Source organism: Rhinolophus hipposideros (assembly GCF_964194185.1).
Source record: "Rhinolophus hipposideros genome assembly, chromosome: 12".
In the NCBI taxonomy this organism is placed as follows: domain Eukaryota; kingdom Metazoa; phylum Chordata; class Mammalia; order Chiroptera; family Rhinolophidae; genus Rhinolophus; species Rhinolophus hipposideros.
This window is the reverse complement of record NC_138058.1, coordinates 71,004,902-71,018,762: the sequence shown is the minus strand read 5'-3', so window position 1 is coordinate 71,018,762 and position 13,861 is coordinate 71,004,902. Positions and strand designations below refer to the sequence as shown.

Genomic DNA, 13,861 nt, shown 5'->3' with positions numbered 1-13,861 from the left:
TAACTCTCAGCGCCCCTTCCCATTACCCCTCTGTACACCCTAATATTCAGTGCCATTGAATTATTGATTGATAGTTGGTGATTTGTGTGTGTGTGTGTGTGTGTGTGTGAATGCTGCAAAAATTATAAATTCAGAGAAAGAAAAGACAAGATCTTAGGTTTCAGTTCAAAAGCACTTGAAAAGTTAAATTATACTAATTATTCTACCTCCCCCACCCCCGCCCTATTTTTGGTCAATAAACGATGTATTTTTCCACCTTCAGGCTTTTGTTGATGCTGTTCCCTCAGCCTGGAAATCCTTTCCCTTTTATATACCTATGAAAAGACTATTCATCTTTCAAAGCTTTACTCACACCGTCGCCTCTTCCACAGACCCTCCCCAAGTTCCATACTAAGAATTTACTACTCATTACTCTGTTCTCATGGCACTTTACATGAACTTCTATTAAAGCACTTTTCATTCTACTTCTCCTGATACTTCTGTATAATAGCTCCCAGGTGCCAGGATTGGGGGTGCGTGCAAGATGCATAAAAATAATAAAGCCCCCCCTCCCCATTCTCTGTGTTTCTGGGTCCCCTCCCTCCTCTGGGAGCCCCTTGGATCACATCTTGGGAAACTGCCCCACATACACTGAGTCTGTCTCGGCCACGTTGGTAGAACTTATGCATTAACTTGCCTCATAGTAAGAAAATCTGTTGAAATCAGAAAGAAAATGGTGCTGAGCCTAAAAAGGAAAGAAAATGAGGCATTAATTAGTAGTATTTCCCAAATGAGGAGGTTCAGTTATCTGGCATTCAAATAGTCAGAAAGGAAATTGAGAGCAATGGGCACGACACATCCCAATGGGCAGAACAGATGTCAGAAAGCCCCAGCGTTAACGTGTAGGCTTTTGCTCAAGTCTTGAACTTCTGGGCTCAATCCTAACAAACCAATGAAGTAGTAGGAACAGCAGATGAAAAGCGTGGGGTGGTGATACAGAGAACAGCCTAAGTCAGCAAGATGTAATAGCTGACTGGGTGGCATAGAATCAGTGCAAAAGAGAAACAGATTTGGGGCCATTGGGTGGAGGGGCAAATAGTTCTCTGAACTTCAGCGGTCTAAACCTCGGTGGATACTGCAGTCCAGCAATGATATGATAGCCGCAGAGATGGCTGAAGTATTGACAAAACGTTAGACTACCTGCCATAGCCTCTCTCAGAAGGCGGCAAAGTGTGTATAAGCTATCTGGGAAAGGTTTCTTTTAAAAATTAAGTGCTTGCTCAAAAGGTTAAGATTTCCCCCAAAACATCCTCTCAGTTCATTCTTCTTGTTCTCAGATCTTTGCTCAGATGTCACCTTCCTGAACACTTTGATTTGAATGGCAGCCCTGTTCACTCTTGGCATCTCTTAGCTTCCTTTCTTACCACATTTTTCTTCATACCAACTACCACTGAATAATATATATTACTTAGTGTTTGGTTATTGTCCTTCTCTCCTACCCTGAGGCACGCAAACTCCATGAGGTTAGGGGCTTGTCTGTCTGTCTGTTGTGTCCACTGCTATGTTGTGGGGGAACTATGCCTCTGGCAGCTAGCGGGCATTTGTTATTTATTGAATGAAAGCATGAATGAATAGATTTAGTTATCGGGAAACCACATTTAGATTTTAAACAGTCATTCTATGGAAATATTGGCTAAATGCAAAAAAACTATATGAGAATTTTTTAATATAAGGCACATTAATTCACTGGCAAATACTTATTAAGATCAAATGGTGTACATAAGGGGTCTGCTCATTTTGTCCACACTCACACTTTTGAGTGCCCTTCAACACCACGTGTTCCACATGCAGTCATCGACACGCTGGAGGCGTGCGTGCGCTCTGCTTGCTCCTGCAGCCTGCCTCAGATCTTATCAGCTCTCTTATGTCAAGGTTTGACAAGCCACGTCTATGCCTCCTTCAGAAAATTCTTAGAAGTAGGAAGTAATGATATTGATTAGAAATGGTAGTGCTTCCCATGAGTGAGCATAGAATCAATATGTAACCACTGTTTATTGTGGTGTGGGAGCGTTGGAGGCAGATATCATGTCCTGGAAAGTGCATTGGACGTAGAGCCAGAAAACTTGACTGTGTAACCCTGGATTCATCATTTAAGAGCTGAACAATCTTGGCAAGTGACTTAACCACAAATACCTCCCTTTGAGGTTCCCCCCCTCCACAGGACTTTGTAAATTATAAAGTGCTATACAATTTTAAGGATTCATCATCATTTTGTTAAGAAGTAAAAAGTGCATCACATGATCCCAGAAATAGAGGTGACACCAGATCCTGATTACTAATGATCCTTAAAATGCATGGGAACCCATCTCGATATCTTAGCCAACTTCACTATTACGTGATTTGCTGTGTGACCTTCACATTTAGGACTTCAATGTCATCGTGTACAAAAAAGGATTCTATTAGATCTAGCGTGCTGGGGTGGAATTTCTGATTCTGATCGCAACTCACGAGGTCTGCAGGTCTATAACAGTAAATTGGGATGGGATTCAATCCATCTTGCAGCCTTACCCAGGAATTCTCTAAGAAAGTGTAAACTTTCTTCATTCATTTATTCACTTATTCATTCATTCACTCATTTATTCATTTTCTCTCTCATTCATTCCTTCAGCAAATACTTTCTGAACATCAGTTATGTGGCAGAGACTGTACTAGATGCGGGAGATTTGTGTGAGAAGACACAGGGCCAGTGTACATCAATGATCCAAGGTGAGTCGGAGGGTCAGTTTTATAAACACATCATTGTCATACACATCAGGAGCCCTGAGGGGACAGCAGCAAGGTGCAGGGGACCACAGAAAGAGGCCTGACTACTCAGTCTGGGGGAGACAGACACCTTGTACAGAGATACATTTTGGTGGGACCTAAGAGGATTGATGGGAGTTACCCAGGCAGTGGCAGGGGAAAAGCGTGTCATACAGGAGGCAAGAGTGTGGAAAGGCCCAGGAATATTTCACTCGGGCAGTTTAATAAGCACTTATGATGCATCTATTGCGCGTTGGGCACCGTAGAGGAAAAGGAAAGCATGTTCAGGGACTAGAAAGCACATAGGACAGAGCTGATGGGGGTTAGGTTGTCAAGTGCTGTAATGCCATGTTCGGGACACATTATAGCATTGATGAATGCAAACAGGAAATGTACAGCACGTGATCCCTTCGTGTGAAATCCTTTACCTTCACCACTCAGATATTCAGCAGATATTAGGAAGTGCTAAGTATATACGAGACACTGGGAACGCTATAGCAGGGAGCACAGAATCTCTACCTGAGTAAAACATGTCCATAAAGTGTAGTAAGTGCAGCCATCACTTACTACACTGATTACAGGAGGACTAGCAGGAGTCTTCACCTAACCTGGGAGGAGGGATGGGCAAAGGAGGACTTCCCAGGGGCGGTGACATTTCAAACGGAATGTCTATGGGTGAATAGAAACTATCTAGGTGACGGGAACAGGAAGTGCTCTGAACAGAAGCAGAAGCATGTGCTAAGGCCTGGAGACCCAGGGAAGGTGCTGGATGACGTCAGTGTGGCTGCGGTAGAGAACGCAGGAGGGATGAGGTGGGCGCTCAGGGCCTGGGGTCTATGGTAAGAAATCTGGGCTTTATCCCAAGAGAAGCCATTGCTGGACATGATAAGATTTGTATTTTGGATATGTGTATTCATATCCATGTAAATGACATTTTCCACTTCACCAGCTTGGTATCCAAAATAAAGTAATACCCTTCCTTAATATTCAGATCTTACTGCCTGGGAGCCCCCACCCACCCAATTAGAAGAAAGACTCTGTCTCCAAGATTCTCTTGCCCAAGTATTTCCAAAGACCTCGCTCCCCTTCCAGTCTGCTCTGCTCACACCACAGCTCCTTGCCAAGCCCAGGCCTACAGCACATCCCACATAACCATGGTGACAAACTAGCATGTACCTTCTGTATTTTTCTCGTGATAATACAATAATAAAAGCACATCGATATATATACTTACGTAAATATACGTAATCACATAAAAGGCTTTTTAGTCATTGGTAAAAAGAGATCATAGTAACCCTAATTTTATGCATCCTCTTTTCCTAATTCAACCATCCTTTCTGGAAATCCATTCTAGTCTTCCGGTAAAGCTCTGAATTTAAAGACTGTATAACATTTCCTGATGTGGAAATAACATCCTTCATTCATCTGTTCCCATGTTTGTTGCGACTCCCTTTTTTTCTGGTTTTCGGCCCTATGAACAGAGTGCTTCGAAAGTACCTGTTACATAGTAATTACTCAATAAAATAATATCGCTACTATTCTCGTTGTTAGCTAAGAGGTTACATTTTGGAAAAGTGTAGTCATTGATTAGATCCCCATTTAGATAACCTACATTTTCTTTAAAGACATGGGTTGTCGGTGATAACCAAACTAACAACTGTCCTTTCTTTGTTTATACAAAGTCAAAAGGAAACCGGACTTCACTGGAAAACGAAAATAGACATGAAAGTTTACCTCCTCGGTTCCTCCTGGCCCGTTTCAAATCCATTTCCTCAGTGAGGCAGGAACTCAGAAGCAGAAGGCTTTGCTCCCTTAATTGGAGATTCTTGTTTCGCATTTTTAAAAAATTGTTATCAGCTTATTTGTACATCTGATTTGAAAAAGAAAAAGAACTCATTAAAGCACTTTCCCTTTTGTGAAAAAGGAACCAAGTTGTAGGCTTTGAATGAGATTAATGAATAAGTTCTGTGTCTGTAGTCTCACCCCTGCCTTCCCAGGGCAGAAGCTGGCGGTGGGGTGGGGGTGGGGGCCATCAGGCAATTTCTAGTTTGAGGTTCTCCTTACACTCAGCAGCTCTCAATGAAAACTGAGTCTGCACCTTGTGAAGAGAAAGCAGTCGTGCGAAATGCAGACTTGGTGGATTCAGGATATGAGTGATCCTGTGCCATTTGACCAAAACGTCAGCCCACGACAGATTTCAAACTCCAGGCTGCAATGGAATCTCGCAAGTTGGCCGAGGGCCAGGGGTTGGGCCCTGGACACAGCCTGAGCCCAGAATGTGAGAGAGATTCTGGGAGCAAAAAGGCACATACACAGTTTTAATGGAACGGGAAACAGGAATCTCCGTTTGTCTACTGCTTTGTTCCCTTTTTGTCTGGACACCAGTGAGCCAAGGGAAGACTGGAGGTTGGGGGGCGGGTTGTTAAACTGGTCTATGAGGCAAAGAAGCTTCAAGTTCTCCAGTCTCTCAGCCATTCTCCCTGCCCCTTCTGCCTGTTCATTCTCTGTCAGCTCTACATGTTAGTGAGAACCTGACTTCTGACTTTCTAGTGTTTAAACACATTTTTGGCACTTCCAGCAGGAAAACGGTGCAATTAAACATTAATACATATCGATGTCATTAATGACAGCGTGGCCTGAACTATGACTGACTCTGTTCAAGTTGGATGTTTGTATAGATAAAATATACTTCTCTGCCAGGGCAGAAACAGCCACAAACTAACTACATATGTTAAATAGGTAAGGAACAAGTTGGATTGGCTTACTCCACAGTCCTGATGAGTTTTTGAGCCTCAGTAAAGCTTGGGGACTGTGTATATAGCGTGATAGAAAGACAAGATTGTGGATTCAGGGGTTTACTGAGGGCCTTGGCCCCACTTCTTAGACAGATGCTCAATGGTTTCAAGATGAGAAAGATTCCGGGAACTTTTGTGGCCTTATTGAACAATCCCACACAGGGCCGACCCTGTGGCCCAGGAGGTTGGAACACCGTAGTTCTAACGTCGAGGTCGTTGGTTCGATTCCCACATGGGCCAGTGAACTGCTCCCTGTACAGCTAAGACTGTGAACAATGGCTCTCCCTGGAGCTGGGCTGCGGTGAGCAGCTGGAGGTTGGCGTGAGCTGTGGTGAGCTGTGTGCCACCATGAGCGGTGGCCAGCGGTCAGCCGGCAACTGTCTCAGCCAGTGGGAGTGCAAGGCTCAAAATACCAGTGTGGGCCAGGGAGCTGTGTCCTACATAACTAGACTGAGAAACAACTGCTTGAACTGGAGGGTGGGGGAGAGGGAGGCAGAAGAGAGGAGGGGTAGAAAAAAAAAAGAAACGTCCCACCCAACACATCATTAATCTTCTCATATCTAGAAAGAACAGCGATGGAAAATGACAAAATAGAAACAAATCGAACAATATATGTTTAAGTCCTTACTACTGTATTTATTTCCATAGTTTGTTCAACAAGTGTTTTCATGAATGGCTCTGACACACAAGGTAAATGGTGGTGAACAAAATAGATAGGCTTCTCGCTGTCGTGTTTATAGTCTAGTTGGAGAGGTAGACAGAAAGTAAGTCACCATGAAAAGAAGTATGTGATCGCAAAATCATTAAAGTAAAAGGTCCCGGTGCCCTTGGAGACAGGACATGAAAGGCGTCTCTGAGGGGGTGACATTTAGGAGTTGGGAAAAGGCATGTGCTCTTGGGCTGGCCATGGAGCCCACCTGCACCCAGGAAATGGAGATAACGAGGATGCCTCTGCCCGGGTCACCATGGAGATTATTTAATGTATGTAAGTCACCTGGCCCGGTGCCTGGTGCCACTGCAGGCCCTGAACAAATATTTGCTGAATCTGACCCAAAGTTTTCCCAGCCCTAGCGTTCTAGGATTCTTTTCTGACTTTGACCCCAGAGAACCCCACCCTTGCTGTTGGGGCCTGACGTGGCCTGTCTGGCTGCCTGCACAGCAGAGAAGAGCTGGGAGCAGGACACTCCCTGGACCCGTGGCCGTGACTTTCCTGGAAGGCTCACTGGTGTCAGCACCCTTGGTCAGCAGACAAGGCGTGCTCTGCGTCTCTCTGGGAAGAGAACTGTCGGCTCCTTCCCACCTGGCCGTACCACTGACAATAACCGTCATCCTGACTATGGCGATCTTTGGAAATCCTTAAATAGAGCAAATGGTCCCTTCACCGTGCTACAATTACAAAGCATATACATGTAACTCTGTGTGCCCGGCCGGCAGATACCGAACGACGCTATTGCACATACGAGACCGAGACTCCGCGAGAGAAAGTGACATGCCGAGGTTCTCACAGATCATCCATCAGTGTCCAGACCTGGGCCTCCTGACACCACTCCGGTTCTCCCTCCGCCATGGCCCTCTGTGTGGTCTGACCCAGGGGAGGCCCCTGGAGAGGACATGGGCAGAGAGGTGGGTGCTTACACTCTGCTTCTCTTTCATTTTCAAGTGCAAACATCTTGGGTATTGTGTGCCGTTCTCTGCCCGCCTGGAATGGCAGAGACAAGTCACAGAGGAATGAGGGGATTTCCAGCCACTGCTGGAGACTGACCCTGAATCTGAAGGCATGCCAGCCCTGTGGTAATGCTGTTAACCTTTAAACGTAATCTGATCTGCCACTGTCTGTCTGGTGGATTCTGGGCCTCGGTCTGCTAAGGGGACAGCCGAAAAGGCTCAACTTCCTTCATTAGCCCAAAGGTCCAGAACAAGAGGCAGGGTCCCAGCTGTCACTGAACTTGTCGTGGGCAAGCTGTTCCTTCAGGATGCCCTGCTCTCCCCCTTGGGGCATTTCTCACCCACTTCCTCCACCCCTGGCTGGTTGCTGAGTGTCTGTAACCCCCGAGGAAGATGCTCCCTAACACGCCCTGCCTCCCACCTGGAGTCTCCCTCAGGGTACCCCCTTCTGCATCCCCTACTACCCCCGACTCCTGTAAACGTCCACTCCCACATTCAAGCCAAGGACCTCGGGCCTTTCGAGTGCCGTTCTCTTTGCTTGGAATGTCCTTCCTCCTCTGGCCACACTCCAACTTGACCTTCGGTTCCCAGTTGGACTATTACTTCTCACCACCTTCCTGTGGCTCTCAGAGTATTTTGCTCTGATTCCTAGTGCCCCAGAGACTTTTGTAATTAGTTCTTCTTTGTCTAAATCCCCATTGAACTCTGTCTCGTTCTCCATCGCAGCTGCAGCGCCCAGCCCAGTGCTTGGAACACAGTAGGTCCTCACAGTACTTAATGAATGAATGAGAGTGAGTTTCCCTTCCACACGCTCACCCTTGCTCGCATCCAGACCTCCGTAGCGTCCCACCCCGCCCCAACTGGCTTTGCATTGTCGGAGCCTGCAAAATCCGAATCAGAGCCTCTGTAGCTCTCACCTCTGCCCCCTCCCTGGAAATTCTACTGTCCCCGGGCTGTCCCCTTCATTGGCACCTATGACATGACAAACTGAAGTATGCTGTGCTTTTTTAGGATTCTGCTTCTTTCTCCTCGTCTGTCTCTTAAGCCGCTATTTATCACCGTGATGTGTGATGGACCTCTAAAAGTACAGTCCAGAGATGTGTGTGGCAAGGTAGGGTGAGGGTGGGATTGGGTGTCCTGGGTGCTGGTGAGCTAACCCACGAGGATTGGCTGATGGCCGCCTGCACCCTTCCTGTCCTTTGAGGATTTCAAGATGACTCACTCAGTCGTTGCCCTCCAAGAGCCTGGCTTGAGGGCTTGGGGTGGAGCACAGCCTCAACACAAGGCGCATTTCAAGAATGAATGCCAGTAACAGTCTGCGCCATTTGTTAAACACCTACTGTGTGTAGCGCACTTAAGGGTCACCATCTTTCTACGGGTAATGACCTTACAGCTTGTGAATTAGTACTATTTCATAGGCTACAAAATTGAGGTAAGTGAGCTGCCCTATATATCAGAGAGTAGAAGTTTCTGGAATCAGGATTTGAAACCAGACTGCCAAGGAATGACCACAACTTATTCCTTATCAAGATGTCACTTTGGGGGTGACTAATCTTAGGAGTGCGTGTGTGCTTTTTCTCCCAGTCCCGACCGTTTTGAGTTCTCTTCCTCTCTCGGACGCTCAACCTGTACAGCCAGTGGGATGGGGCCCTCGGCGACATCCCTTAGCTCTCTGGGCTGCCAAGAACACCTGTGTCTCATTTAGATGGTGACTCAGACGTCCCATTCCCGAAGTAGGAAACCCAGGCCCACCCAAGCTGCGGTCCCCTTCTTCCACATCATAGCGATACACCCAAACCTCTGACCCTGTTTTCTGTGATAGGAAAAAAGCAAAGCAGTGGCACTGGGAACAGCTGTTCCCAGCCTAGACTTTGTACCCAAATTACGTCAGCCGGCACAAATCAACATGCCGACTGTTAAATGAGAAAGGCTGAAAACATACGACTCATTAAAACTGAGTGGTCGGGCTGTGCATGTGCGTGTGTGTGTTTTCAGTTTGCCCATATCAAGAAAAAAAAAATCTACTTGCAGAGTTTTCACCTTTAGTTTTCTCCAACCAAAAGAGATCACACAAGATGTGAATCAGCTGGGAGGACTTGATAACCCCATCTCGAGTGTGAGATCTAGAAGGAACTTCTTTTTCCCTTTACAACTTGGTGTCCCCAGGGCATGCCTCAGTGGCTGCAGACAAAGTTTTCTTTCTTCCATTGAGTAAATAAATGTACAGGTAGAAGCAGGACTTTATTCTAGGTCTATTTGGACAGAGACCCTATCTGTTTGAAAATTATTCTGTTTAAAATTAATACCAGCCACTCCCCCCACAGATCTTCTAGCAATCAGATACCTTTGGAATCCACTCAGAATGACACACTACGTCTTACATGAGAGAAAATGTGATGTAGGGAGAGCAACTGGCCTGGGATCAGAGGCCCAGCCAGGCGTATCCCCACTCTGGGGGCCCCCTCTGTGATGTTGGCCAAGTTGCTGTCCTCCTGTGGGCTGGCCGGTGAGGCCGTGGTCTCTTCCTGCACGCAGCCCAGTGCTCTCTCATGAAGTGCCTCCTTCAGCAGACACAGCGCAGGGCTCTTTTGAGGTCTGTGTGTGGCATTTCTGGGATGTCCGTCTTATCCAGTTCTGCTGTTCTTTCTCCTTAGCGTGAAGGCAGGGAAATAAAGAGGCCTATTTATACCAGTCTGAGCTGCCAAGGAGCTCATCTCATTGCGGAGTATTTAAGACTGTTAGTGTTTCAGGGACAACCTGTGAATGGCCTGGCACCTCTCCAAGGGAGTGGATGTGAAGCTGGCACCACCTTGCATTTGACACTGGCTGGGCGCTGCCTCCCAACCACGGGCGCCTGCAGCTGCCCAATGCCAGGCACCTCCCCCCGGCAAAGCCGCAGAGCTCCCTGCTTCTTCTCGCTGGCACTTAGGGCAACGAGGAGCTCACAGTCTGCCTTTGGCGACAGTGCCAGGCTGATCATTATCAGCCTTCACGACTTCACGAATGAGAATGGTCACCAGCCATCAGACAGCCCCCTAGAGTTGATGGCGTGCTTCTGTATGCAACAGCTCGTTCGCTCCTCACAAGACTCCGAGATGTAGGTGTTTCTCTCTGTAATTTAATAAAGAGCGATAGCTCCAACACATCCGTTTCGTATGAGATAACAGACAGTTCTAGACAACCTTTGGGGTGTTTGCCTCCCCACCATATTCCCTGTACTTTGAGAACTAGGCCTACCCACAGCCATGCTCACGCAGCGTGACCTTTTCTTGCACAAGCTTTAGTTAATTGGACAGCGTGACCTTTTCTTGCACAAGCTTTAGTTAATTGGACTAGAGGCTGACAAATGATCCAAGCAGAGCCAGTCAGATATTCTCTCTCTTGAAGTTTTGAGGCTTGACTCAGAAATGCTTCTAATCCTCTACCAGGCCCTGGAATGGGAAGGCCCGTTCTGCCAGGCTTGGGGCAGCCACACTTGCCATATGCAGGCAGAGCAATGGGAGCTCATCTACGGAGCAAACGACGAAACTGTCCGCTGATAACCCCCAGGACCCCAGAGAGACAGTTCTGATAGCTTCCCCGTTTCTCGTTCCAGCTACTCTTGAGGCTCTTTGGTTCCCTGAAATATCCCGATTTCTTTTTGTAACAGAATGTTCTAGTAGGGCTTAAATTTATGTAACACAATGACCTATTAGAATTAAAAACATAATTTTTTTAATGGAAAAGTTTACCAGCTGCTATCTGAAGAGAAAAAAGTGAAAGGTCAGTGTGGGGCTGGTCCTAGGCGGCCACTTATACCGTGAACAACAGGCCAGTTTTGATCTGGCAAAGCCAGACCCTCCAGTGGTGTGCAGAGCTGTGGGATGGGTGGGGTCGATGTGCAGCGTGACCCGGGAAACTTGTGCAAGGGAAGGGCCCCTTCTTCCTAATATTCAAAGATAGGGAGAGATATTGAGGTAATTAATCTAGGCTGTCCTGGCCAAAACCACTGTCACTGGACAGCAAGGCCGTGAACTAGCTACGATGTCTGTAAGACATTGCCAAGCGAGCTGTGGTGCTGCCCTCCTGGTTTCTACCAGCATCCAGGGACCTCTGGGTGGTCAGCTTCTCTGTCCAAGTTCAGGCCACGAGCTGGGCTTGCGCAGCCCTTCCAGCCTCCCCCTTCCCGAGCACACAGGGCCTTCTGGAAAATAGATAGACGAGGAACCACTGGGCTTCCTTAAGTCAACACTGCTGTTGGAGACCTGGCTTCAAACTTTGAAGTAAGCCCCTGCCCCCACCCCCAGTTCCACTTCCAATAACATCACTTTTCTTTCTTTTTTTTTCTCTTTCTTACTATCTTTACCTTTGTTGCTTAAACTGGATTGGGTGAGACTTTGTTCCCATGATCAAAAGACCTTTGTCCACATCACAAATGGTGGGGGTGAGGGTGGGAGATGCTGGACCCAGACCCAGGTCTGTCAGGCTCAAATCCAAGTGCCTTTAGTCCAGAGGTGTTTCTATTGCACTCCTCCCATCTCTGCCTTCAGCGAAACAGCCTCTCAGTGCTGCCAAATGGCTGGAATCCTTTGACCTCAAAAGGGACAGAGGGTTACTACCCCCCAGGAGCTTGGTAGAAATGGAGAGCCTTCCCTAGTACCTTCGGGAAGCACTGCTCCGTATTCAACCCCACATCCCTTCAGGCAGAGCGGAGGACTGAAAAGACGCTTCCTGCAGGACAGGAAGCCAGGTGCCGACCCTCTCAGGGCTCCTTTTACTTCTTTATAAAACCTGGGGTCCTCCTAATTCGGATGTGCAGTGGAATCAGCTGTTTCCTGCTAAGAGATGGTCCAGGGAGCGCAGGGTGGGTGGTGACTGCTAATAGGGATGAGATTTCACGTTGGGATTATGAAAATTAGACAAAGGTGATGTCTATACAACCTAATGATGCTAAAACCTCTTGAATCGTACACCTTAAAGTTGGGCACATTTTAGGATTTTTGAATTATATGTCAATAAAACCATTTTTTAAAAATGGTATAGAAGGCAGTTACAGTCGTGTTCTCCCGAGTTCCTGTGTCCCTCCCAGTGCCTCCCGGATGGCCTCCCAGAACCGTGACCCAGCCGCTGCCAGTGTCACCGCCGCCCATAAAGGAGCCGAGCCCAGCAGGGGCGCCGCTCAAGGCTCCGTGGGCAAGAGGTTACAGCAGGAGCTGATGACCCTCATGATGTCTGGCGACAAAGGAATTTCTGCCTTCCCTGAATCAGACAACCTTTTCAAGTGGGTGGGGACCATCCATGGAGCAGCTGGCACAGTGTATGAAGACCTGAGGTATAAGCTCTCCCTAGAGTTCAGCAGAGGCTACCCTTACAACGCGCCCATGGTGAAGTTCCTCACGCCCTGCTATCACCCCAATGTGGACACGCAGGGTAACCTCTGCCTGGACATCCTGAAGGACAAGTGGTCTGCCCTGTGTGATGTCAGGACCCTCCTGCTCTCCATCCAGAGCCTGCTAGGAGAACCCAACATCGATAGCCCTTTGAACACACATGCTGCTGAGCTCTGGAAAAACCCCACAGCCTTTAAGAAGTACCTGCAAGAAACCTACGCAAAGCAGGTCTCCAGCCAAGAGCCCTGACCCGGACTGCCCAGCATCTCTCTCATTGTGCTGTCTTTCATTTCTTTCCTGAGATGGTCTGTCCTTTCCTTAATTTTTGTATAAGACTCTGTATCTTCAGCTGTGGTGTCATATTTGTTTTGTTTGTGTTTTTAAATTAAGTTTCTGGTTGAACCCCTGTGGTGAATGTATTAAATAAATACCTTTTGGTTAAAAAAAAATGGTATAGAAGTTGAGAAAGAGAAACAATAAACCTCAGTAAAATTAGGTCCAATTTTTTCTCTAAGACACATGATTTCTCGACGGGAAGACTTTGTCTTTGTTCTGTGTTTCATGGTTTCTCTTCACGGAGCTATTAGGAAACTCAGATGGTGCAATGGCTGGTAAGTGACTTGCAAAGGAATAAGTGAGGGTTCAAAGCAAGGAATGGCCCTCAAGCAGCCATCCCAAATGTCTCCCTACCTCTGGATCCCTCCCTGGATAAGGGCCTGTCTTGCCCTTATCCTCCGTATAACTTCCTCAGACAACCAGACCATTGGAGAGACATAGGTCAATCTTGCATTTCTTTGCTATGCCAACTGTGACTGGCTGGATACTGTAGCACATTTGCTTTTTAAATAATTTTGTTTTTTAAAAAACAAAGCCTTTAGAAAACTGAAGGTCTACTCACCAAGACCCTAGATACCAAGAGCTGGCATGGCATTGTGGGGAAGTCCTGAACGTTCAGATCCCAGGTCAAGCCTTGCCTCGTCCAGGGAACTCCTCTGACCAGTCCCCCCCCTCCCAGGTTGACTGCTGTCCCCAGGTTCCCCTGGCAGATGCTGAGTAATATTTACTGAATGCATGATTGTTGCCCAAGCTTAGAACTGTTAGGAAAAGAACATTTAAGGAAACGAGAACATTTAGTAAGGAATGAATCCTTGGGCTGTGGAAAGCTACACTCACTTTCTGATTCAGGGGAGCCTGGTCACCAGCTTCCCTGGAGAACGGCACGTTCTCCTCCTCTGCCAGGTTACAAGCATT

At 47.2% G+C, this 13,861-nt stretch overlaps 1 protein-coding gene across 1 annotated transcript; it reads left to right on the top strand.

The window, feature by feature from the left end:
- Positions 1-6,680: 6,680 nt before the first annotated feature.
- On the top strand, positions 6,681-13,110 carry LOC308505930 (ubiquitin-conjugating enzyme E2 C-like). Its single transcript, XM_081068756.1, has 2 exons — positions 6,681-7,199; positions 12,310-13,110. Exons 1-2 carry the CDS (start codon positions 6,946-6,948, stop codon positions 12,857-12,859), a joined length of 804 nt encoding a protein of 267 aa, XP_080924882.1. The 5' UTR covers positions 6,681-6,945; the 3' UTR covers positions 12,860-13,110.
- The last annotated feature ends 751 nt before the right edge of the window (positions 13,111-13,861 follow it).